General features: G+C 34.7%; 1 protein-coding gene and 1 long non-coding RNA gene across 2 annotated transcripts in view; one reads left to right on the top strand and one right to left on the bottom strand.

The window, feature by feature from the left end:
- Positions 1 to 25408, top strand: part of SHCBP1 (SHC binding and spindle associated 1) — a 32832-nt gene extending 7424 nt beyond the window's left edge. Inside the window, exons 5-13 of the mRNA XM_006207874.4 lie at positions 2246 to 2338; positions 5474 to 5707; positions 5799 to 5967; positions 6257 to 6377; positions 8723 to 8854; positions 9503 to 9621; positions 21852 to 21938; positions 22304 to 22445; positions 24050 to 25408. Of these exons, the coding sequence (XP_006207936.1) occupies positions 2246 to 2338; positions 5474 to 5707; positions 5799 to 5967; positions 6257 to 6377; positions 8723 to 8854; positions 9503 to 9621; positions 21852 to 21938; positions 22304 to 22445; positions 24050 to 24375 (1423 nt within the window). The 3' untranslated portion in view covers positions 24376 to 25408. The remainder of the gene's footprint in view (positions 1 to 2245; positions 2339 to 5473; positions 5708 to 5798; positions 5968 to 6256; positions 6378 to 8722; positions 8855 to 9502; positions 9622 to 21851; positions 21939 to 22303; positions 22446 to 24049) is intronic.
- Positions 316 to 27265, bottom strand: LOC140698411 (uncharacterized). The gene is made up of 3 exons (XR_012076196.1): positions 26538 to 27265; positions 1817 to 1918; positions 316 to 1085 (listed from the first exon to the last, which is right to left on the bottom strand). It is a non-coding gene; the product is annotated as an uncharacterized lncRNA (long non-coding RNA).

Raw genomic sequence — 27265 nt, 5'->3', positions numbered from 1 at the left:
CAGTATTGTACTGGTGAGGATATTTGAGCTGGGTTGTGAAGTGTAAAGAAGGTGGAAGGTACTTCTGGCAGCCTGACCAGGATGTCACAGCAGGTTTGAAAGAGCTTGTGAAATTGGGAGTTTGCGTGCAGGACTCTGAGGCAAGAAAGGCGCTCTAGAGCCAGATTGTGAGTCCATGTAATATCACCAAGCTCAGGAATTTGGATTTTATTTTGAGGAGAGAAAGGAGCCAACAGCATCGTTTTATTGAGTAGAGGCATGCTCAGGTTTTTTTGTTTTCTCTTTTTATTTTTTAAGAGATGGATTCTAGACAGTGTGGCAGTCTAATCTACAAAAATGAGGAGATGGCTTCATTTTCACTGCTCCTTTTCAGCTTTTTGACAGAGTTATATATAGTCACAGTCTGTACTTTCTGGCATCTCAATAATACTTCTATTTCTGCACAGCATCACTGAAATTGTGCTTTGGTTAACCATATTCTCACATCCAGTCATCACTCCTCTGATCTCATCTTGCCCTGACTTCTTGGTTACGTTTTAGTTATTTGATCTTTCCCATCTTCTTAACACACGCTCCTCCCAGCTTCTGGGACACCGCCAGTATGATAGGGTGTCATGGCTTGCTTTCTTAGTGAACTTGGCTAGCTCTTCTTCGCATGCTCAAACTTGAGAATGTTGGAGTTACCCATGGGTCAGACTTAGGCTATCTATTCTTTTCTCTCTCTAATCAGCTTTGGAAGCATATTAGAATCTACTGACAATTTTCTTGGTAGGAGTATTCCAACTATGCAGAAAGAATGATAAAAATGAGACTATTAGTATTTTCCAACTCATAATAAAATAGAAGTTTCAGGCAGTGATCATCAATGGCTGCCACAACCATTGGTGAAATACTGATGGGGAACTTTGTAGTCGATGGATCAGTCTGACAATATCTGTATCCATTGATCATTCTTAACCTCAGCAGGAGAGATGACCGGGTATCATGTGCTTCCTAATGGAAGTACACTATACTTCCCTTGAAGTATTCTTGCCAAGAAGTCTTTCCTAAAGATGATGAAGTCTGTAGTTTTTACTGTCAATTTACTAGAAATAAAGGAAACAGAAGAACATGTTAAATGACCCCATGGGGATGCAATCAGTAAAACTCACAGAGTGTTGGAAACTATTACATAAATTGCAAGGTGGAAAAGAAGGAGGGGTCATCTATAGAGTAAAAATGATTTAATTAAATTTGATGGCTGACCCTTGTTTGGATCCTGATTTGAACAAGCTAACCGTAACAACACAAAAGAGATAACACTGACTGGATATTTGGACATTAAGGAATTAAAATTTTTTTGTATAAAGATTCATTTTAGATTTATTAAAAGTTTATGAATGATATGATATTGTCTGAAATTTCCTTTACAATAATCCACTGTGAGCTTGGTGGGGGTAGCAGAACAGAGAAAGAAGTAAGTGGGTAAGGTAGAGATGAAATAAGATTGCCTATGAGGTAATAATTGTTAAAGCTGGGTGATGGATGGGTGGTAATCATGATACTATTTGCTTTTGTATGTTTGAAATTTCTCCTAATAAAAATTTTGTTAAATCACTTGGGGAGCTTTAAAAAAGTATGTGTCCTGCCTAGCTCCTCTCCCAGCCCCCACCCAAGAGATTCTGATTTATTGTTCTGAGCTAGGGTTGCAGATCAATTTTTAAAAGCTTCCCAGAGGACTCTAATGTGCAGCCAGGGTTGAGAACTACTGCTTTATATTATGTCCCTGGATGATCTCATCTGTTGCTTTAATGCCATCAATATGCTGACAACTTACAGATTTATGTCCCCAGCCCCGACCTTTTCCTTGAGCTCAGGTCTTGTATATTCATCTGTACTCCTGATGTCGTCCACTTGGAGTTTAAATAGGCATCTCATCCTGAACATGGTGAAAACAGAACTCTTTATTTTCAACCCTAAACTAGTTTCTTTCCCTGAACAAATGGCACTACCTTCCACCCAGATACAGATGGTCAGTAAATAGTTCTGATAAAAAGAAGTCCTAATGGAACCAATGTTGTAGAAACATTTCTGTAATCAATCTGAAGAGGTTCTTGTGTGACTCAACGACTGTCAAGTCTAGCTAATATGTGATGCTCTCTACCATAGTTGATAGAACTGTTTTGATTTACTCTTTAGCCCTTACCCCTCCAAAACCTTAGCATTTTGCGCCGGTGATTGGATTTGATGCTAATTTCCTTTTCAGGTTTTTCTATCAAAATATTTGGAGAAGCTGGGATGAAGAAGAAGAGGATGAGTATGATTATTTTGTCAGATGTGTTGAACCTCGATTGAGATTGTAAGTATTTATTAGTGGCTTTGCATGTTGGAAAAAAATAGCTATTCGTGGTTTCACTCGTGTTTTGTGTGTGTGTGTGTGTGTGTGTGTGTGTGTGTGTGTATACTCCAGGAGCCTACAGAAGAAACAGACTGATATACAAATATATCAGTATAACCCACTGATAAGTTATTAAATAAAACTCGTACAGATGCAGAGATACCTACCTTTAGTATTTTTATAAATTGAGTCTAAAAGCAGAGAATTCAAGGACATGTAAATTAACAGCTCACTCTTCTGTAAACCGAATAAAACTCAATTGGGCTAATACATTAAAAAAACCTCTTTCTTAAATTCAAAGACAGTTTTTGAAAAACAGTGAAATTAATTGATTTATAGAAGAATTTCTTTTAAAGAGTACCTTTAAAGACATATGGCTTTACTCTAAGTTCCTGCAGTAAAACATACTAGGCCAAACAGATTTACCTCACGATGTTTTGTCAAGTTCTTGTACTTAAATCTTATTTGATAAATAGATGAAAATACTAAATAGTTAATATTGATGGTGACTAAAAACTTCTCAAATATCTAAACAAACCTAATACCTAACACATACCTAAGCAAACAAAATACCTATCTACTTTCTTTTGAGTTTTCATATTTTGGTAGGGACAAACCCTTCCTCTATAAAAATACCCCAGATTAACCATGTAGCCTGAATAGTTGTCCTGCACTTTGTTAATTGTGGTTTTTAGTCTTCCAGTAGATGGTGTTGTAAGACCAGGTAATTTTTTGGTATTGGTGCGTGGTAACTTAATAGGCAATGCAGCATTTGTAAGAATGAAATTAGACCTTGCATGCCAAAAAAAAATTGTAGAAGGTAATTTTTCCCCCCAGTGTGAAAGATTTGGTTACGTAAGATAAAGCAGTAACTCTTTACATTTCTCTGGAACCCAGTTTGATTTAGTAAGTTTCTCTTGGTTTAAATAGCAAATAAATAAAAAAAAAATGTGAGAAGTCTGGTTAATGATTTTACTTGGTTTAGAATTATGTATGATTTCAGCTTTTCATAAATTGGCTGTGATTTCTATTTAGCCTTTCCAGTTTTTCCATTGTGCATTTCCTGTTTTCCCATAGTATATTCAGTAAAATGCCAGAATTTCAGAGAGTTTGCATATTTTCTAGTTTTGATACACTTGCTCTTAAAGAGCAGTGAATGGTTTTGATTAAAGTGAATGTAATGGTGGGTGAACATAGTGTATCTGGCAAATCTGATTTTTACTTGGGAAAAAGTTGTATTCCGATTTGACAGCCTTACATGTTCGAATAATGAGAAATGATTTACATCATATCTTGTACATCACTGGCAGGTGGGAAAACATAAGGGAGGAATGTTATCAGTTGAGAAAAACTATGGTACTTGATGGGGAAACTGGACGGTTATCAAATGTAGGCAGACCCTTTGAAAAGGTCTCTGGGCTAAGACAGGAGTACAGCTATCCACAGGCAAGATTTAAAGAGACTCAAAGCATATTTTCTTGATTTTTGCATTGTGAAATAAATATTATTTCTTGTTAATTTAAAGCTCTCTGCTTCAAAGGTTATGGGTCTGAAACACAGATGTTGGTTCATTGTTTCCAGACTATGAAGCATCAGTGTAATGAGGAGAAATAACCTGATTGGCAAGGATATTAGAAATGCTAAGAAACTTATTTTAAAATTTGAGTCTTAACCTTCATAACTTAATAGACCTGACCAAGCAGTCATTGGTTGGTCCCAATTTCATGTTTGCAAAGTGGATTTCTGGAATATCTTTAAATGAGTATGGATTAACCAAAGCAGACAAAATCCTTGCTTTTCAAGCTTCACCTAAGTCATTTACTTGAAAAGTGGGAAAATTTTTTTTCATTCATTTAAACTATTATTTAAATGTTCCCTGTAATTTGATGTAAATTTGTTTAGCTTCTAGTTCTGGTTTTTTTCCTATCTTATTTATATTTAGAGCATGGCTAAGTTAAGAAGACGTTATCTAAGGCAATAGTTCTCAACCTTGGCTGTGCATTAGAATCCCTAAGGAACTTTAAAAAATATCCTTCTACTTCTAGAGACCAATTTAATTGGTCTGGTTGGGGACCTGAGCATCTGTATTTTTGAAATCTCCCCAGTTGATTCTAATATGCAGCCAAGGTTAAGAAGCTCTGGCCTAAGTCTATATACTTTTAACTGAGAAATAAAGCAATTACTTTAAAACTATAAGTAATGACAATAATAGTGCAATTTATCTTCAAACTTATTAATTTCATATCCATTAACTTAGTTGTACATTTATAAATTATTGTATCTATAAATACTTTTTGTTCTGTCTGTATATTTGAGAAGGTATATAAATTAATAGTAAACTTTAAATGCCAATGAGGTTGTCCAATACAAGGTTATTTTGTTTTAATCACTCTCTAGTAACAGCTTTATTTTCGTTCTCAGAATCTCAAAGATTTATGTTTTTGAAATATTCTAATAATCTTCCTGAGGGAATATTCAGCATAATTTTGCACCATAGTGCTTTAAATGCAGGGAAGTATTAGATGATTTGAATTATTTAAAGAAAAATTTTTTAATGGAGGCACTGGGGATTGAAACTAAGGACCTCGGTGCATGCTAAGCACGCACTCTACAACTGAGCTATACCCTCCCCCTGAATCATGTTAAATTTTTGATCCTGTAAGTGTGGTAATCTTAAACATCTTTATGAAATTATGTGTGATACTTTGCTCTCCACTTCTACCTCCAGATTGTCCTCTGTCACCTACTTATTAAGATTTTGAATCTAATATATGACAAAATAATTCCTTATCAAGTAATGATTACAAATTGTGCAACATAAACTTTCAGTGTTTCAAAGGCACAAGTGCTTGGATCTATGGAAAAAAAACCAGACACCTCAAAAGAGAAAAATTAGTGACCTTAATGAAGTGGTCCTTAAAATTTTAATAGCTTCCACTTATAGTAAAGTGCTATTCAGAAAAACTTAACATGTTCCTGAGTTATACACTATAAAACACTTTTCTTACTGGATCTTTGAGAACTAAATGGGCTGTCTTAGTGATGGGAAAATGTATCTGAAAGGCAGTGGATTTCAATTTGCTTTTAAATTTTCAGGCATTATGATATTCTTGAAGACCGAGTTCCTTCAGGACTTATTGTTGACTACCAGAATCTGTTGACTCAATGTGAGGAGAGTTACAGGAAATTTTTAAATCTGAGAAGCAGTTTGTCAAATTGTAACTCTGATTCTGAGCAGGAAAACATCTCTATGGTGGAAGGGTTAAAACTGTATTCAGAGATCGAACAGTTGAAACAAAAGCTAAAACTCATTGAGAATCCTTTGTTGAGGTATGTGTATCTTTGTTATTCTTAACTAGTCAGCATCTTTTCTAACCAGCTCTCTTACTGAGAACTGATGAGTGTGTTTGCTTTCTTTAAGATATGTTTTTGGTTATCAGAAGAATTCTAATATCCAAGCAAAGGGCGTCCGTACAAATGGTCAGAAGGTCACCCATGTGGTCTCCTCCACCATGACGACTGGGCTGCTGCAGGCCCTGCTCAGGGACAGGCTTTGTCCAGAGCCTTGTAAGGAAGAAATGGAAATTCAGGTAAAGGGAGAGTTTCTTGCTCCAGATGGCTTTTTTTTCCTTCTGATTCTCCCCAGGCTTCCCTGAGTTCCACAAAGTGTTTACAGCAGTTTCCCAGAGCTTGTTCTCTGTGAAATGGGAAGTGGTGAGGGCACTGCTTCATCAGCACTAGTGATTATCAAGCATGCACTGGGCTCATGGTAGCAAAGGGAGATATGCAGGTGTGGCTCCCTTTTCAAGTGAAACATGACACCTGGGGTAATAAGTTGCTTTGAGGAGTATATCTTTGCAATATGTTGTCGTTTTCTAGTTCCACAGTGATCCGTTGTCTGCTATAAATGCCTGCTATGAGGGTGACACTGTTATTGTTTGTCCTGGCCATTACATGGTACATGGCACATTCTCCATTGCTGACTCCATTGAGTTGGAAGGTGAGTATGGAAGATCACACAACCAAACTCCTGTGCTTGATACACTTAAGAAAACAGTAAATTGTTGATCTTGTTGAAACTCCAGGAATTTGATTTCAACCCATTTGATTTCAAATGAGTTGCCTTGAAACATTAAGGGTTTTTGAAACACAAAGGGGATTCACTTACAGTGTTTGAGCAACTTGAGATACTGTTCTTTGAGCATTGTAAGTATTGGGAAGACAGAGGGAAAAAAAAGATCATTAGGAAGAAGCATAATTCCAGATTATAGGTGGTTGATGAAAAGGAAATTTCATTTCTAGAATAAAAAACATTCCCAGCAACATTTAAAGTTTAGTATTCTTGAATTTGTTGCTTACTCTTATTTCATATATGTTGTGGATATATTGGTGCATGGTTTTTGTTTTAAATTTAGCTTAGTTTTGTGAGAGGTATAGGTCCAACCTGAAGTTAGACCAAAATTTTTATCTTAATTCTTTAAATCTTCATGAATGTCACAAATCCTAAAGTGTACTTTTGAGAACATTAATTTTGAAAGATTCTATTGAAAGTAACTTTTTAGCATTTATAATCTTATTGTACATTTAGACTGATTCATAAATTTAAGTTACTTTATAGTAGTTCACCTTGGTCCTGTGTATTTCCAAAGCATGTCAAACTTAGACGCATCTGTTCAACTATTTACCAGAAGAGCTTCAAGTTAGCAATAAAGCTTGTAATGCAAAAAATCGTATATCATTTTGGGATTTGTGCAGCTGTTCACAAACTGCTTAAGCTATGTTTTTAATCTTTATCTTGTCAAAACTTCTTAATGGAAGCAAGGCTGGAAGTTTAATTTCCTGCTGTTCACTAGTATATCACCTCATCCCCTTTTTGTTTTATGTGTGTAATTTTTGTTTTTTTTCTCACCAATATTTGATATATAATAGATGTTTGTGTATAAATAACACATCTGCAGGATAAATCACTGCAACAAAAACACTTTATTTTTTTGGCATAGTGCAAACAGCATTGATACTGTAGATTCAATGGTGGATAAGTGTTCTTCCTAGATTGGTGAGGAAATTATGATGTAATTGCCAAAGTGTCATAAATAACTATATAGAATTCTGATAGTTAGGTATAAAAATGACTGTAAATTTATGAACAGAGGGCATTTCTGAGAATTTGGAGAATCAGATGGTATCTCTAGTGTGATTATATGGAGTACTTGTTCATGAGTAAGATTAAAGCTTATCTAACAGCTTTTCCTATCTGTAGCTAACACTTATAACAAGAGATATATATTGAATACCTACTATGTGCCGGGTATTAACAGAACTTATAATAGGATTTTTCTTGTCTAGAAATCCATTCACTTAGGTGATGGCTTTATGTTTTAAACTTGTCTATATAGTCTTGGTCCTCATTATGGCCATTCTTTTTGTATTTTTTATTTTTCTGATACTAAACATAGTTGTTATAAAAATGTGCAGAGTATAGATAGATACATAAAAGGAACCAGGGAGGGAAGTACTCAATCCAGTCATCCAGGGCCCACCACTGGTGGTATTTCTGTGTGTGGAGTCCTCTTGCATTCTCTAGTGCCCCCAAAGGCTTACCTGTACTCTTCAAAGCCACTCTTCAGTGGCTTTGTCTGTTTAATGTAGTTAGTTAACTACTTTCATTTACTCAAGCGAAGACTTAACTTTAGACAATTTCTTACAGCTTTTGTCTATGTGGTTCTGTTTTATGATGAAAGTTGTGCAAAGTTCTCTAGTTTTCTGATACTCCAGTTTTTTGTAAGCTTATTCAGAGGTCTGGCCTGCATTATTAGTTTAAGGTTTGTAGAGAACAATGCTTTTTATTGGTTAACAAGGTAGATTTATTTTTCCAGTAGCTAAAACTGTTTTAATCAAGTTTGTCTATATTTTAATTCAGTCTGTTTAAGAGAATATAAAAAATTAGAAAATCTTGAGAAATGCTTAAGCTTTTTCAAACCTAATTACATTAGAATAATATAATCTTAAGAGTTAGGGAAAAAGAACTTATGAGGGCTAAATGCTTTAAAGTCCTTTGGCTCAGCTGTGAGTACTTAAGATTATTATTTTTTTGGTAGTAGTTTTATAAGTGAATTTAGTGCTTAACTGATACTGAGATGATTGATAGGAGGTAGTCTTCCTAATATGGGGACAAATTGAGGAGTTATTATTAAAAATTGTATACCTTGGTCTAAATTTTGTTTAAATGCAACTGGGTTGTCTGGTGTCATTTGGAATCATTTGGAATAGAGAAATCTGTCATAGTAATTTTGGGTTTAGACATTTCCCCTCACCGATCTTAAATGTTCTTGCTCTCTTCCTTAGGGTATGGCCTGCCAGATGATATTGTGATAGAAAAGAGAGGCAAAGGAGACACATTTGTGGATTGTACGGGTGTGGATATTAAAATCTCAAGCATAAAATTTGTTCAACATGATGCTGTAGAAGGAATCTTAAGTAAATATCTCAATATTTCATTTATTATTTGTTCCAGGCTTTGAAGGAAAACTTTACTTTCCCTGGAAGGTAGAATTTAATAAAATACCACTCTTGAGTACTATGGAAAGCTGATGATTTATGTACATAGCTTGACAACTTAAGAAGCTTACTTTAAATTAAAAAATAATTCAGCCTATTCTTGAAAATTTGTTAGTTTAATATTGGTTTCTGTGTGATCATTTTTTTCTTTTAAAACATTCCAACATTGTGGCCAGTATTCTTTGCATTTGATTTAGCCCTAGGTGATAGTATTTGTTTCCTAGGATCAGTATCTTCTAGCTTGCATTGGGCCTCCTTTTCTTCTCCCTTCTAAGATGCTCTTGAAAATTACTCTCTGATAACCTTTTTTTTTTGGAATGAGAAGTACTTTATAACTTGAGTTTGCATTTCTGAGATCAAGTCATTCTTTTTTAAGAATGCTGCTTTTAAATTTTTAGAAAGTCATTCAAAATAGTCATTATTTTATAAATTATGAATTCATAATTCCAGTAACAAAGTTTAAATGAGAAATATTTGGTCTATATCTAATACCAACTCTGGGCCATTTCTAATGTTGTAAATGACACATTACTTCTGAAAGCATTTGATTGCGTGTTTTTATCATAGTCATTCACCGTGGCAAGACTACATTGGAAAACTGTGTACTGCAGTGTGAAACAACAGGAGTCACAGTTCGAACATCAGCGGAATTTTTAATGAGGAACTCAGATTTATATGGTGCCAAGGTATGATAATCTCCTATCCTTTTGGGAACTAGTTTAAGTTAAGTTTAAATAAGTAAATAAGATGTGGGACAAGATGTAAACACATACTCCTGTTCTCCTTCTTCAAAGAAGTCAGTCATGTTATCTGTAAATAGAGACAGTCTATTTCTTCCTTTCCAATCTGTATGCCTTTTGTTTCCTTTTCTTGCCTTAGGGTACTGACTAGAACTTCTGGCACTAAGTTGGATAGGAGGGGTGAGGGTGGACATCCTTACCTTAGTCTTGATATCAGGGGGACTGTATTCAGTATTGTACCACAAGTGTGAGGTTTTTTTTTTTAAAAGAATGTGAAAAATCCATTTTCATTGTTATTGAGGAATAATTGAAAATAGTTATATATTTAAGGTGTACAAATGTTCTGGTTTCCTATAAATACTCATTGTGAAATGATCTCCACAATTGAGCTACTTAGCATTCATTACCTCCCAGAGTTACCTTTTTTTTTTTCCACTCCACCCACCTCCCTTCTGGCAACCGCCTGTTTGTTCTCTATATCTGTGACTCTGTTTCGGTTTTGTTATGTTTTTTAGATTCTACATATAAGGGAAATCATACACTTTTTGTCTTTCTCTGTCTTATTTCACTTAGCATGATACTGTCTAGGTCCATCCCAGTTGTTGAAAATGGCAAGATTTCATTCTTTTTTGTGGTTGAGTAATATAAACATACCCCACTACATCTTTGTCCATTCATCTGTTGATGGGCACTTAGGTTGCTTGATCTCTTGGCTATTGTAAATAATGCTGTATTGAATACAAAGGTGCATATATCTTTTGGAATTAGTGTTTTTGTATTCTTCATAAATTGTATGGTAGTTTTATTTTTAACTTTTAGAGGCATCTCCATACTGTTTTGTACAGTGGCTGCACTAATTTACATTCCCAGCAGCAGTGCATGAGGGTTCCCTTTTCTCCACATCCTTGCTAACACTTATTGTTTCTTGCCTTTTTGATTGTAGCCCTTCTGACAGATGTGAGGTGATGTCTCATTGTGGTTTTGATTTGCTTCTCCCTAATGATTAAGTGATGCTGAGTATCTTTTCATGTGCCTGTTGGCCATCTGTATGTCTTTGGAAAAATGTCTCTGGATCCATATTTTAATCAGATTGTGGGGTTTTGTTGTTGTTGAGTTGTGTCGGTTCTTTGTATATTTTGGATATTAACCCCTTATTGGATATATCATTAGCAAATATCTTCTCCCATTCAGTATATAGCCTTTTCATTTTCTTAATAGTTTCCTTTGTTACGCAGAAGTTTTTTAGTTTGATGTATCCCATTTCTTTATTTTTGCTTTTGTTTCCCTTGCCTGAGACATAGCCCCCAAAAACAATGCTTAGACCATTGTAAAAGAAAGCACTGGCTATGTTTTCTTCCAGAAGTTTTATGGTTTCAATCTTATATTTAAGTCTTTAAGCCATTTTGAGTTTATTTGTGTAAGTGGTGTGAGAAAGTAGTCCAGTTTGATTCATTTGCCTGCAGATGTCTAGTTTTCTCAACGATCTCTATTAAAGAGGCTGCCTTTCCTCTGTTATGTATTCTTGCCTCTTTTGTTGTAGATTAATTATCCATATAGTGTGGGCTAATTTCTGGGCTCTCTGTTTGTCTCATTGATCTATGTCTCTATTTTTGTGCTAGTACCATATTATTTTGATTACTGTAGCTTAGTAGTGTGGTCTGAAGTTAGGGAGCATGACCCCTCCAGCTTTGTTGTTCTTTCTCAAGATTGTTTTGGCTATTTGGGGTCTTTTGTGTTTCCATACAAATTTTATAATTTTCTAGTTCTGTGAAAAATGCCATTGGTATTTTGATAGGAATTGCTTTGAATCTGTAGATTGCATTGGATGGTATGGTCATTTTAATAATATTCTTTCAATCCATGATCATGGTATATCTTTCCACCTGTTTGTGTCGTTCTCAGTTTTTTTCATTAGTTTCTTAAGTTCTCCAAGTATGTGTCTTTCACCTCCTTAGTTAGATTTATTCCTCGAAATTTTATTCTTTTTAATGTGATTGTAAATGGGATAGTTTTCTTAATTTGTCTTTTTGATAGTTGTTAGTGTATAGAAATGAAATAGATTTCTGTGTGTTAATTTTGTGTCCTGCAACTTTACCAAATTCATTAATGAGTTCTAATAATTTTTTGGTGGTGTCTTTAGGCTTTTCTATGGATAGTATCATGCCATCTAAAAACTGACAGTTTTACTTCTTCCTTACCAATTTGGGTTCTTTTTATTTCTTGTCTGATTGCTGTGGCTATGACTTCCAATACTGTGTTGAATAAAAGTGGCAAGAGGCAGGCATCCTCATCGTGCTCTTGATCTTAGAGGAAATGTTTTTAGCTTTTCACCATTGAATATGCATATAATGGATATTGAATTTTGTCCTAAGCTTTCTCTGCATCTACTGAGGTGATCATATGATTTTTATACTTTCATTTGTTACTGTGGTATATCATGTTGATTGATTTTCAAATATTGTACCATCCTTGCATCCTTGAGATTAACCCAAGTTGATCATGGTGTGCAATCCTTTTAATGTATTGTATTTGATTTGCTAATATTTTCTTGATGATTTTTGCATCTATAACTGTCAGGAATATTGGCCTGCAATCTTTTTTGTGTAGTGTCTTTTTCTGGTTTTGGTATCAGGGTAATGCTGATTTCATAGAATGAGTTCTTCAATTTTGGGGGATAGTTTGGGAAGGATAGGTGTTAATACTTTAAATATTTGGTAGGAGTCACCTGTGAAGCTGTCTGGTCCTGGACTTTTGTTTGATGGGAGCTTTCTAATTACTGGTTCAGTTTCATTACTGGTAGTTGATCTGTTCATATTTTCTATTTATTCCGTATTTAGTCTTGGGGGGTAGGAATTTATCCATTTCTTCTAGGTTGTCCATTTTATTGGCATATAATTTTTATATGTAATTTCATATGATCTTTTGTATTTCTGCAGTCAGTTGTAACTTGTCCTCTTTCATTTCTGATTTTATTTGGACCCTCTTTTTTCTTGATGAGTCTGGCCAAAGGTTCATCAATTTTGTTTATCTTTACAAAGAACTAGCTCTTCATTTCATTAATCTTTTCTATTGTTTCTCAGTCTCTAGTTCATTTATTTGTGCTTTGATCTTTATTATTTCTTTCCTTGTCCTAATTTTGGGTTTTGTTTGTTCTTTTTCTAGTTCCTTTAGGTGTTAGTTTAGGTTGTTTATTTGAGATTTTTGTTTCCTGAGGTAGGCTTATATCACTATAAACTTCTCTCTTAGAACTGCATTTGCTTCATCCCATAGATATTGGATCACTGTATTTCTGTTTCATCTGTTTTCAGGTATTTTTTGATTCCTTTGATTTCTTTAGTGACCCATTGTTTATTTACTAGTATATTGTTCAGCCCCCACATGTTTGTGTTTTTTTTCCACTTTTTTTTCTTGTAGTTGATTTGTAGTCTCATACCATTGTGATCAGAAAAGATGCTTGTTACGATTTCAGTCTTCTAAATTTTTGAGATTTGTTTTGTGACCTGGAGAATGTTCCATGTGACCTTGAAAAGAATGTGTATTCTGCTGTGTTTTAACGGAATGTTCTTCATATATTTATTAAGTCCATCTTGTCTAATAGGTCAGTTAAGGCCAGTATTTTCCTGCTGATTATCTGTCTGGATGATCTGTCCATTGATGGGGTGTTAAGTTCTCTACTATTATTGTGTTACTGTCAGTTTCTTACCTTATATTCTCCTGTATCAGTGCATACGTATTTACAACTGATATATCTCCTTGTTGGATCTATCTCTTTATCATTATGTAGTATCCTTTGTTATCTCTTGTTACAGTCTTTGTTTTAAAGTCTGTTTTGTCTGATGTAAGTATTGCTGTCCCAGCTTTCTGTTTATTTGCATTTGCATGGAGTACCTTTTTTCATCCCTTCACTTCCAGTCTGTGTGTCTTTAGATCTGAAGTGAGTTTCTTGTAGTCAGCTTATATATCATCTCGTTTTTGTATCCATTCAGCCACTCTGTCTTTTGATTGGAGCAGTTAGTCCATTTACATTTAAAGTAATTATTGATAGGTTTATACTTACTGTCATTTTGTTTTGGTTGTTTTTGAATTGTTTTTGTAGTTCTTTATTGCTCCTTTATTTTCTTTTGTTCTCTTCCCTTGTGATTTGATGACTATCTTTAGTGTTATATTTGGATTCCTTTTTATTTTTTGTAGATGTGTATCTATTTCAGATTTTTGGACTGTGGTTATCATGAGGTTTATATTAAGTTTCTGATCTCTAAATTTCAAACACATTTTAACAGTCCTGCAGTTTACTCTCCTCCCTCTATGGTTACTGTTTTTGATATCATATTTAAATTTTTTTTTATTTTGTGTGTCCTTTAATTACTTATTGCAGATACAGATGATTTTACTGTTTTTGTCTTGTAACCTTCCTACTAGCTTTTTACATGATTGATCTACTGTCTTTACTGAATAATTGCCTTTATCAATGAGTTTTTTCCTTTTGTAATTTTCATGTTTCTAGTTGTGGCCTTTTCTTTTTCACTTAGAGAATTCCCTTTGACATTTCTTGCAATGTTGGTTTGGTGGTGCTGAATGAACATTTTTAGCTTTTGCTTGTCTATAAGACTTTTGATCTCTCCATCAAACCTGAATGGAAGCCTTGTCGAATAGAGTATTCTTTTAATTGCAACATATTGTATAATTCATCTTATGTGAAATATCCAGAACAGGCACATCTGTATAGATAGAAAGTAGAGTAGTGATTGCGTAGGACTGGTGGGTAGGGTAGGGAAGAGGGAATTGGGGTAATTGCTGAAGGGTACAGGGTCTCTTTCTAAGGTGATGAAAATGTTCTAACATTGACTGTGGTGATGGTTGCACAACTATGTGAAAATATTGAAAACCACTGAATGGTAAAAAAAACTTTAAGTGGGTGAATTGCATGGTATGTGAATTGTATCTCAGTACAGCTATTACACATACAATAAGGGAACAATATAGTCAGGAAGGTGGGAAGCATCCTTTGAGCTCCAGCCTGGACCCCTTCTCATCCTCACTGTCCCTGCATGGTGTCCTCCTCCCTACCACATTTCAAGCCAGGAGGGTCATGATTTGTCCCTGCCTGTCCCTGTTGCCCTCCTGTTCTTTGGGTGGACCATGGAGTATGCTGGCCTTTCATCTCCTAGTGTCTGATATTAGGATTCTTTCTTTTTTTAATTGAAGTCTAGCTGATTTACAATACTGTTAGTTTCAAGTGTACAGCAAAGTGATTCAGTTATATATACACCTATTTTTTTCAGGTTACTTTCCAATGATAGAGTTTTCTTGATTTTAGATTTTTCCATTTCATCATGTTGAGTATATCATGCCACTCCCTTTGACCTGCAGAGTTTCTGCTGAAAAATCAGTTGTGGGCATTCCATTATATGTAACTTGATGCTTTTCCATTGCTGCTTTGAATATTTTCTCTTTATGTTTAATTTTTGCCATTTTAATTACAATGTGTCTTGGTGTAGTCCTCTTTGACTTAATCCTGTTTGAGATTTTCTCTGCTTCCTGGACCTGGATGTCTGTTTCTCTGGCTAGGGAAGTTTTCACCTTTATGCCTACAAATATATTCTCTGCCCCTTTCTATTTCTGTTCTCCTTCTGGGATCCTGATAATGTGAATGTTGTTCCAGAGGTCACTTGAACTGTCCTCATTTCTTTTTATTCCTTTTTCTGTTCAGCTTCAGTGATTTCTACTATTCTGTCTTCCAGCTAGCTGGTCTTTTCCTCTGTATCATTTAATTTACTATTGGTTTCTTATTTATTTTTCATTTCAGTTGTTGTATTTTCATCTCTGTTTGGTTCTTCTTTATATTTTCTCTTTGTTAACCTTACTGTGTTCATCCAGTTTTCTCCCATGTTCTTTGATCATCTTTTGATCATTACCTTGAACTCTTTATCAGGTAGATTGCTTATCTCCACTACACTTAGTTCTTCTTGTGTGATTTTATCTTGTTCCTTCCAATGGAACCTGTTCCTCTGTCATTTTGCCTAGTTGCCATTTATGGGTTGCCTATCCTGGGGTTGTAGGTCTTGACTAGCAGATCTCTGCGTCTCCTACTTGTCTCATTGTGGTTCCTTGTTTATATTGGAAATATTTTCTGCTAGTCGTCAGGTTGCTCTCATTGATAGTTGCTCTGTAAATAATTTTAATTTTGGTGTGCCTGTCAGGGTAGGTGCTCATGGGTCTCCCTACTTTGCCATCTTGGCCACCAGTATAAGGTTAACTCTAGATTATTTTGTTGTTGTTGATATTCTTAATCAAATTGAGAAAGTTTTCTTTCTTTTTGCTTTTTGAGAACTTTTATAAGGAATATATGTTGACTCTTATTAAATGTTTTTTTTCTGCATCTAGTTTTTATGGATTACAAATGATTGATTTTCAAGTTTTGAACCAACCTTGTATCCCTGAAATAAGCTTCACTTAATCATAGTGTGTAATTTTTTTATATATTGCTGAATTATATTGCTAATATTTTACTAAGAATTTACCTGTATGTCTATATTCATGAGGGATATTGGTTTGAAGTTTTATTTATTTCTATTGTCTTTGTCTGGTTTTGTTATCAGAGTAACACTAGTTTCATGAAATGAATTTGGAGATGTTCCCTTCTTTCCTGTTTTCTGGAAGAGATTGTGTAGAATTGGTTTTTTTTTTTTTTTTAAGATTTCTCCGGTGAAATCAACTGGGCCTGGAGATTTCTTTTTTGGGAGTTTTAAAATTATGAATTGAGTTTCCTTAATAGCTATATGGCTTTTCAGTGACTTACTCATATTGAGTGAGTTAATGGATACACTCAGGGTACAGAGCCCCCATGGCCAGGCACCGTTTTTGGTGAAAGGCTTTTCTGTTTGACAGTGGTGGTGGCAGGCTCTCTAGTGCACCAGGTGTTATATGCACCACCCCCAACACAGCCTGCTGGGCCTCACACCAGCCTGGAGAGGCAGGCGGACCATTTCTTCTTCTAACTTATCAAACTCATAGAGTTGTTTATGGTAAACCCTTATTCTTTTGATGTTTGCAGAGCCTGTGATGATATCCTACATTTTATTCTTGATATTTGTAGTTTGTATAGTCTCTCTCTCTCTCTCTCTTTTTTTTTTTTTGCTTTGCCATTCTTGCTAGAATTGTCAATTATGTTGATTTTTTTCAGAGTGCCAACTCTTTCATTATTATTATTCTGTTTCATTATTATTATTATTATCAATTCTGTTTCATTATTTTGTTTTCAGTTTTATTTATTTTTGCTCTTGTCTTTATTATTTCTTTCCTTCTGTTTGCTGTAGTTTTATTTTGCTTTTTTTCTGGGTTCTTCAGGTAAGAGCCTAGATTGTTGATTGAAGACTTTTCCTCTTTTTTTTTTAACATTTTTTATTGATTTATAATCATTTTACAATGTGTCAAATTCCAATGTAGGGCACAATTTTTCAATTATGCATGAACATATATATATTCATTGTCACGTTCCTTTCTCTGTGAGCTACAATAAGATCTTGTATATATTTCCCTGTGCTATACAGTATAATCTTGTTTACCTATTCTACAATTTTGAAATCCCAGTCTGTCTCTTCCCATCCCCCACCCCCTTGGCAACCACAAGTCTGTATTCTATGTCTATGAGTCTATTTCTGTTCTGTATTTATGATTTGTTTGTTTTTGTTTTTGTTTTTAAGACGTTTCCTCTTTTCTGATGTATGTTTTTAATGCTGTAAATTTCCCTCTTGGCACTGATATAGCAAATTTTGATATGTTGCATTTTCATTTTTGATCCATGTAGTATTTAGAAGTGTGTTTTTTAATTTCCAGGTATTTGGAATTTTACTGTTATCTTTTGTTGATTTCTGGTTTGATTCCATGCAGTGTATAATTTATTCTTTCAATTTTGTTGAGGTTTGTTTTTATGGTCCAGGATATGATCTGTCTTGGTTCCATAGGCCTTTGAAAGGTAATGTGTATTCTGCTGTTATTGAATGGAATATTCTATAAATGTCAACTAGATCACATTGGTTGATATTGTTTTTCAATTCTTCTATATTCTTTCTGATTTTCTGTCTAGTTCTTGTGTCAGTTGTTGAGAGGTGGATGTTAAAGTCTCCAACTATAATTGTGGATTTATCTGTTTCTCCTTTCAGTCCTTAGTTTTTGCTACACATATTTTGTAATTCTGCTATTTGGTGCATACCCATTTAGGATTGCTGTCTTTTTGGTAAATCAACCTGTTTATCATTATATAATGTTAACTGTCTGTCTCTGGTAATTTTCTTTGCTTTGAATTCTACTTTATTTGATATTAATAAAGTCACATTTGCCTTCCTTTGATTAAAGTTTGCATCATATATATTTTTCTATCCTTTTATTTTCATCCCGCCTTTATTCTATTTGAAGTGAACTGTAGATAGCATATTATTTTTTAGTAATTTTTAATCCACTTTGCCCGTCTCTGTCATTTAATTGGTATATTTAGACCATTTACACTTGATGTAATTATTGATGTTAAGTCTTTATTCTATCATTTTATTTTTTGTTTTCTATTCTCTGGCTTTCATTTTTCTCTTTTTTTGCTGTTGTGGGTTACCTGAACATTTTTCAGAATTCTATTTTTTTGAGTATATCTCTTTATATGTCTTTAAGTGGTTGCTTTAGACATTGCATTATATATGCATAACATATCACAGTTTACTACAGTTTACTGATGTTGTCATTTCACCAGCTTAAGTGAAGTATAGAAACTTTCTTCCCTTAGCATCTCTTTACCATCCCCTGTTTATAATTGTCTTAAATGTTTTGTCTACATGCTTCTAGAACCACATTAGACAGTGTTGTTTTTAGTTTCAAAAGTAATTTAGAAACTCAAAGAAGGAAACATATTGTATTTACTCATATTTTTGTTTACTCAGCACTTTCTTCCTTTCTGATGTTCTAAGATGTCCCCTTTTATTGTTTCTTTTTTGATTAGAGAACTTCTGGTAGCTATTCTATTAGGGTTGGTCTGCTGGTGATAAATTCTCTTCATTATCCTTCATCTTAGACTGTCTTGATTCTTCTTATTCCTGAAGGATATTTTCACTGGGTATAGGATTCTAAGTTGACAGTTTTTTTCTTTTAGCCCTTTTGAACAATACTGTACCACTTTCTTCTGGCCTCCATGGTTTCTGATGAGAAATCTTCCTCATTTGAATTTTTCCCTAATAGGTAAGACATTGTTTTTCTTGGACTACTTTCATGATTTTTTTTTCTTCTTTTTTTCCCCCTTTCCTCCCCACTCACCCTCCCTTTTTGGTCTTAAGTTTTCAGAAGTTTAATTATTATTATCTTGGAATAAATTTACTTGAGTTTATCCTATTTGGGGTTTTCTCAGCTTCTTGAATCTGTAGGTTTAATATCTTGCCAAATTTGGGAGTTTTAAACTATTTTTTGTTTTTTGTTTGTTTGCTGTTGTTTCCTTCACACTTCTTTCTTTCTAGAACTCTGATGACACAAATTTTAGATCTTTTGTTTTTGTTCCACAGATCCCTGAGGCTATGTTCACTTTTCTTTACCAGTACAATTTTTTCCTCTGTTCAGACTGGATAATTTCTATTGTTCTGTCTTCCATTTCACTGATTCTTTACTGTTTTTTCCTTTCGGCTGCTATACCTATCCTCTGAGCTTTTTATTTCAGTTATAGTATTTTTCAGTTTTGAAATTTCCATTTGGTTCTTTATATCTTGTTTATTTGTTCAGCCTTTCATTTTTCATTTGTTTAAAATATATTCATAATTGCCCATTAAAGCATATTTATTATGGCTGATTTAAAACCATTGTCAGCTAATTCCAACATCTCTGACATCTTGGTTTTGTCTTCTACTGATTACCTTATTCCCTTTGACGTCTTCTTGGTGCTTGATACGACTAGTGCTTTTCAACTGAAATTGGATATTTTATATTATGTTGTGAGAATCTAGATCTCCTGTTTTAGCTAGGCTTTTCTTACACCACTACAGGAGTGGATAAGGTGGAAGATACTTCCTTGTTACTACCAGGTGGAGGTAGAAGTCCAGGTTCCCCATTTGGCCTCTGTCGACATTTTAGTTGAGTGGGGAAGCTCCTTGTTAACTGCTGGGTGGGGGTGAGAATTTCAGCTTCCCACATGTCTGCACTGATGCTCTGGTGCATGGCAGTGGTCTTGTTACCACTGGCAATGATGAAAGTCCCAGCCCTCCACAGGCCTGCTCTCATATCACTGCAGTGGGGAGGGAGCGCAGCACTTTGTTACTGTTGGGTAGGGGTACAAGTCCAGGCTGCTCCTCACGTAGTCTCCGTAAGGGGGAGGGCCTTGTTACCATCTGGTGGGGATGAAAATCCTTGGCCTTAACTGATGCCATCTCATTGTGGGTGTTGGGGTGCCTGGTCACAGCCTCAAGAGGGTGGAAGTCTAAGCTCCTCTTTGGCACTTGCCAGCATGGGTTGGGGTGGGCCAGTTATTTTCCTACGGTATTTAGCTGGAATAAAGCTATTGTTTCAAAGTTTCTGTCCTCTTAGGCTACCTGATCCTTTGGCTAGAGAGAGCAGGCTTTTGAGGAGGCTTTTCTGGTCTGTGTCTGATGTTTATGGATTTCCAGCTTCTTTAGCTTCTTGCCTGGGAATATGAGGCAAAAAGAAAACCCAGGGAATGCACCACTGTGTTGGTGTCATTCTTGGGTGTTGAAGTGTGTAGCTGATCTGCCTTCTTTACTCTACTTTCCTTCTCATATTTGTTTTATGTGTAATGTCCATGGTTTTTACTTGTACCATCATCTTAGAAGTGCCACCTTCTTTGATTTCTTTTTAGTTAACCAAATATCTGTTAAGTTTCATAGCACATTTTGAACATGATTGTCCCATTTACTAGGTGGCTGCTGGCTTAAATTACTCTTTTCTTTAAGTTTTACATGATCCTGATAATTTCATATTTAACTTTAACTGTCTTGTTGTATATGTATTTGTAATGTTATTGCCCCTAAATCTTTTTTTGTACATAGCTTCTAGCAGAAAATCTCTTAGCTGAAGGCCCATTTCTCAGATCTTTTTACCTCTCTACAGAGAGTTAGGTAAGAAGATCCCACTACATATGTTTTAGTAATCCCTAAAGGAGGAAGTCATAGTAAATTTTTCTCATGGTACACTACTATTCCTAGAAAAACGAATCAACATATATGTGATAGATGTGTCATAAATGGTTAATAGCGACTCTTCATCTAGGATATTGTGTATAAAATTATTCCAAAAATGATTTTTTAAATAATCACAGAGGTTTGAGTGAATCATTTTTTCTTACCAAAGTGCCTAGCATAGCATCAGGAAATAAATTATTCCTGTTACTGTTACTTTTTCTGTTGGTAACATGTGGTGCCAAAGGACAGTGTGAGAGACTTGGGCCATGCATGGGTCTTTCTTTCTTTCTTCTTCTTTTTTTTTTTTTGGATATAAACAAGATTTTTATTAGTGAAGTAAAAAAAATAGTGAAATGTAGTACACTCCCGAGAATTGGGAGCAGGTCAGTCCAAGAGAGGAAAAGTGGCCATGCATGGGTCTTTCTGGTTACTATATACGTATAAACAAGACATGTGAATTGGCTGCTAATTTAACACGCGTGTAGTAGTGGAGACCATTAATTGCTTTAACTCATAGAAGTGATTTTCAAGTTAGGTTGGGATATTTTTAAACTGGTGTGCTTTTAAAAATACAGGATCATATTTCTATCCACAACTTAACAATATTTTATAAGATTTGAATACTGTTCTCTAATTATCTCTGAGAGGATGGTCATTTTGAATAAGTGTATCTTTCAACAAAATTGTTAGATGACTTTTTTGGGCAGAGTCAGAAAACTGATTTGTCCAGATGATAGAGAGTTAAACAGATAACAAGTGTTGATACTCTTAGCCATTGTTGTGTGTGTGTGTGTGTGTGTGTGTGTGTGTGTGTGTGTTTGAAAATGGTAAGTGATAGACAACTTGCTGGAAGTGGAGCAAATGGAAATGTTCATTAAGATACCCATAAACCTTTCTATCAAACACTTTATATATTTGTACTGTGTTAATGTCTGAGAAGTGATATAGTAAACCTTCTCTTATAGTCTTTCTTATTTAAAACTGATTGTCATTATCTTAAAATGTAACTTATAGGGTGCTGGTATTGAAATATATCCTGGGAGTAAGTGCACCCTGAGTGATAACGGGATCCATCACTGCAAGGAAGGGATCCTCATTAAGGTGAGCATCTGCTGAGACACCCTCTTTCCAAAGGCTAGAACAATTTCACCTAAGAAATAATTGTTTTATTAAATTCCCATGTTGGGTTTGTTGTTTTCTGGCTTTGAAAAGCATAAACAGTATATAAATTTTAATAACATCAATAGTTAGTGGTTGAAAGTCTCTTGTGAGAACACTTTACTGTCTGTAGATCTGTAGAAATGACGAGGAATGCTCTGTCACTCAGAGTTCAGACTGTGCTACCACGTATTAATAAGCATAGCTTTCTAGTCCATTTTTAGAATAGCCTGAAAAAAGTGAGATTTCTTAAAGCAGGCAGTGTTGAATGTGATAGTTTCTTAAAACTTTTGTTTTCAATGTCTTAGGACTTCTTAGATGAACATTATGACATTCCAAAAATATCCATGGTGAATAATGTCATACATAATAATGAAGGTTATGGTGTTGTCTTGGTGAAACCTACAATTTTCTCTGACCTGCAAGAAAGTGCCCAAGATGGAAGTGAAGGTATGCTGTATTTAGTAATTTTCAAAATAAAAATCAGACCTAACTTGTTTTATTTCAGCATTAAACTCTGATTAAGGATCTGAATTGTCTTTTCCACACCCCCACCAAAAAAAAAAAAAACAACAAAAAAAACTGGCATATGCTTGGATGTGGAGATGGAGAAGCTTGGTAAAGCTATAGCATAGAATTTCCGAGTGAAAGAAACTTTCAAGATCAGCTAGTTCAGCTACTCATTTAGAACCTTGATAAGTGGTTTCTGAGGTCCTGCAGTTCCCTTCTTATCATGCTTGGCCCTCTAAATTTATAGAATAAGGATGGACATATGATAGCAATGATGGCTCCTGCTGGCATTTGTTAAGGGTGGAGGCAGAGAAATCAATGTGCCAAGTGGAAGCCTGCATTCACTGGAGGGGATTGTGGAGTTTGCCTCTATTTTTTATTTGTAGAAGTAAATGCCTCCCTGTCAACTGTCTTTCTTGGCAGCAAAGCTGAGCTAACTCAGTGGGAAATTCATGAATTTCAAGCCGTGACTCAGATCACTCTGAAATCTCAGTCATGGAGAAGAATTACGCATTGGCATTGGTGAGGAAAGTTTAAAGGGTGATGAGTAGTCCTTGTCATCCTTCAGGATCCACTCCAGTTATCTGTGTGTTCTTTTTCTCCTCACAGTTCTATAGCTCAGAAGTTTAGGTAGGTTTGGCCAGGTTATCTGCTTAGGGTCTCACAAAGACGAAATTGAGGGATCAGCTGGGCGGGGCTCTTATCTGAAAGCTCTCGGGGGAGAATCTGCTTGCAAGCTCATTTATGTTGCTGGCAGAATCAATTTCCTTGAGCTTGTAGGATAGAGGTCTCCAATTTAAAAAATTTTTTTTCGCTGGCTGTTGACTGGGGATTGCTCTTAGCTCTTCAGGGCCACTCTCAGGTCCTTGCCCTGTGACCCTCTCCATTTTACCAACAGAGAACCTCCGTAAGCAAATCTCTCATGCTTTGACTCTTTCTCGTGCTTTGAATCTCGTCATGCATTCTTCTTCATTCAGCCAAAGAAAACCCTATTACAGGGTTCATAGGATTAGATTAGGTTCACCTGAATTTTTATTCTTAAGGTAAACTGATTAGTAACCTTAGTTACATCTGCAAAATCCTTTTGTCACTTAATAGTCATGAAAGTAACACTAAGGGGCAGGTATCATGGAGGTCATCTAGAGTTCCGGCCATCACAGGCAGTCGCTTATAATGTTATAATTAGCTGCTAAATTAGGAGTTCTGTTAGGGAGAATAGCACTGTTTTACTTATCTTTGCATCTGACTCCTAACATAGTGCTCAGTGTTTATTAGATATCCAAGAGATGTCTGTTGAATGAGTGAGATTTAGGATAAAAAGAGAAAATTCAAAATTGGTAATCCTGTATGAAGGTCAGGAAACCTTGATATGAAGAATAAGACAACTGCTCATTGAGATACTTAAGATTTGAGAAAGTCCCGTCAGATGAGTGCAGGAATCCTTGACAGAAAAAAAACTTGAAATACGTTATGTTTTATATAGATAACATATGTTTCAGTTGGGTTTGTATATTTAACTTTTTTGTTGTCATTTGTTTCTTCAGAAAATAAAGCACTTAAAATTCAGACAGGTGGAGATGCAGATGTAGCTGAAAGAGTGGATCTAGAAGAGCTGATTCAATGTGCAACTGGTAAAATGGAGCTTTATGAGAGAGCTGACCTCTCTGAGCAAGTTGAAGGCAATTGTGAAATTGTAAATGAACTAGTTGCTGCCTCCACACAGAAAGGCCAGATGAAGAAGAAAAGGTTGAGTGAACTGGGGATCACGCAAGCTGATGACAACTTAATGTCACAGGAGATGTTTGTTTCAATTCTGGGGAACCAGTTCAAGTGGAATGGGAAAGGGAGTTTCGGCACATTTCTTTTCTGATGTAAAGAGATAGCAAAATACTGACTTTTGCATGTGCTGCCCCAAGAATCACTGCTGCTATCATACTTTGCTTCGTGTCTATATTTTGTAGCTGATACTCAATTGGGTTTGAGTGAAATGCAGATTTATTTTAGTCTGCAGGTGTTGCACATAAAACATTCTTTTATAAGCAAGGTCATAAAAACATAAGAAATCTCCAAGTATTTTCTATTTTATCTAGAAAGTCTTGACTAAAAACATAGTCTTTCACGTTAACTCTATTAACAACTTTCTAGTATAAATACACTTTAATCTAGCACTTCAAAGAGGAGGAAGAAAGGCAGAGAATGCAAGCTGAGTGCACAAAAACGCAGTAGGTGTCAAATGTGCAGTATTCTTACAATTGTCTTTTTATCCCAATTATAGTGAGTCTGATATCCATGCTTTATCTGCCTAATACTTGTCTTAAAAGCTTTTATGATTGGGAGGTTATCTGCCTAATCAGACTATTGAGAATCTGAGTGGGATGCTTTTTTATGTTGAACTATGTAATCATCAAAACAGTAATAGATAGCATAGCAGGTTTGAATCAGAAATGAAATCAGTTATTCAGAGCCAGTGTGTACATAGAGCATTTTCACTATTGCTGAATATAAGTGATGAAAAAGGTGCTTTTCTTTTACCAGAACAGTATTCTGATCAAATTTCTTACACAGTCAAAATGATTACCTATACAACCTACATCAGCTCTGTGTTCTTGATATCATATTGTAAAGCACAACTTTAAAAAGTATTTATATTTTAAAAATATATGTGACATTAATATTCCACTGAGTAAAATTATAATGATGAAATGATAAATCAAATCTTGCTATATCTTTCCAAACGCGTTATGGGCCAGAGTGCCTGTGTGGCATGTGTGACCCTTTGAAGGACATACTTTTGAAATCTTTTTAGTGTTTTGATATCTTTTTAGTGTTTCAGAAAGAGTATTAACATTTTTCTCAGTGCAGTTGTTTCTTAAATTTGAATAAATTATAATTTTTATATTTCAGATGCTATCAATTGTAGAAGGATTTGTGTTTGATTTTTTTGTTTGACCATTGAAAGGTGTTTCTTACTCTTTAAATCCTGTTGCAAAAGTAACACTAATTAATTCTGCATCAACTTGACCCAAATACTTATTTAAAAACCATTTATTCAACTTTAAAAAATTAAATTGGTTTTCCAATTGAATTTCCATTTTATCTTGGAGTTTAGACTGTATTTCTCTTATAACTTGCTAGAACGTCAGGAGAGTGACAAGTAGCGAGGTAAGTAAAGCTAATACCTTCTTTGTTCCTTATTATAGCATGATAGTTTTTCAGATTTCATTTATCATACAAAAAACCAAATTACAGATGGATTAGAAATGTAAATTTAAGCAAGCCTATAAAAGTACTAGAAGATAATATAAAATATTTTCATAATCTTCTAATAGACAAGCCCTATGTAAATAAATCACAAGACCCAGGAAAGTAGATTTGACTATACTTGTAATACTTAAAACTTAAGTGAAACAAAATACAGTTGGCCCTCCATATCTGTGGGTTCCACATCCATGGATTCAACTAATCAGATTACGGACCAAAAATATTCAGGAAAAAAAATTTCCACAAACTTCCAAAAAGCAAAACTTGAAATTGCTGCATGCCAGCAGCTACTTACACAGCATTTACATTGTGTTTACAACTATTTACATAGCATTATATTGTATTAGGTATTATAAGCAATCTAGAGATGATTTCAAGTGTATGGGAGGATGTGTGTACATTATGTGTTAATACTACACCACTTTTTTTTATTCTTTCAATTTTATTAGGTAGAATTGTTACAATTTGCACATATACAGTATGTTGCATGTAAATACATATACACAATATACTGCACATATTTTTAAAAAATTTACATATAGGTACTGTTCATTGTTTTTAAGAACATTTAGAGCTTTAGCTTTTTAAATTTACATAGTTATCAAAGGAATAAAAGCAAACCACAAAAAAGAATTAATTTGAAAAGATACATATACCACATTATTAACAGCAACATTATTTACAATTGCCAAGATACGGGAGCATTGTAAGTGCATATTAATGAATGGATAAAGAAGATGCAGCATATATAAATAATGAAATACAACTTACCCATAAGAAAGAAGGATATTTTGCCGTTTGTAGCACTTCATTCACTTTTTTTTCCATTTCAAAAACGAGAATTTTATAACCGGCATAAGCATTTTCATTGCACAAAAGCAACAAAATATCTAGAAATAAACTTAACCAAGGAGGTTGCCTGTATTCTGAAAACTGTAAAACATTGATGAAGGAAATTGAAGATACAAAGAAATGGAAAGATATCTTGTGCTCTTAGATTGGAAGAATAAACATTATCAAAATGGCTGTACTACCCAAAGCAATCCACAGATCCAATGCAACCCTTGTCAAAGTACTCACAACATTTTTCACAGAACTAAAACAAACAACTCCAAAATTTATACAAACCATAAAAGAACTACCAAAGCAATCTTTTTCTTTTTTTTCTTTTTTTTTTCCTCTTGTTCTCTTTCCTTGTGTTTTGATGACTAGAGAAGATCCTTTGACATTTGTTGTAAAGCTGGTTTGGTGGTGCTGAATTCTTTTCAATTTTGTTTATCTGTGAAGCTTTTGATTTCTCCATCAAATCTGAGTGAGAGCCTTGCTGGAGAGAGTATTCTTGTTTGTAGGTTTTTTCCCTTTCTTCACTTTAAATATATCTTTCTTCTCCCTTCTGGCCTTTAGAATTTCTGTTGAAAAATCAGCTGATAACCTTATAGGAATTCCTTTATGTTACTTGTTGCTTTTCTCTCACTGATTTTAATATTTTCTCCTTACCC

The sequence above is a fragment of the Vicugna pacos genome, chromosome 9 (genome assembly GCF_048564905.1).
Source record: "Vicugna pacos chromosome 9, VicPac4, whole genome shotgun sequence".
Lineage (NCBI taxonomy): Eukaryota > Metazoa > Chordata > Mammalia > Artiodactyla > Camelidae > Vicugna > Vicugna pacos.
This window is presented reverse-complemented; position numbering and strand designations above follow the sequence as displayed.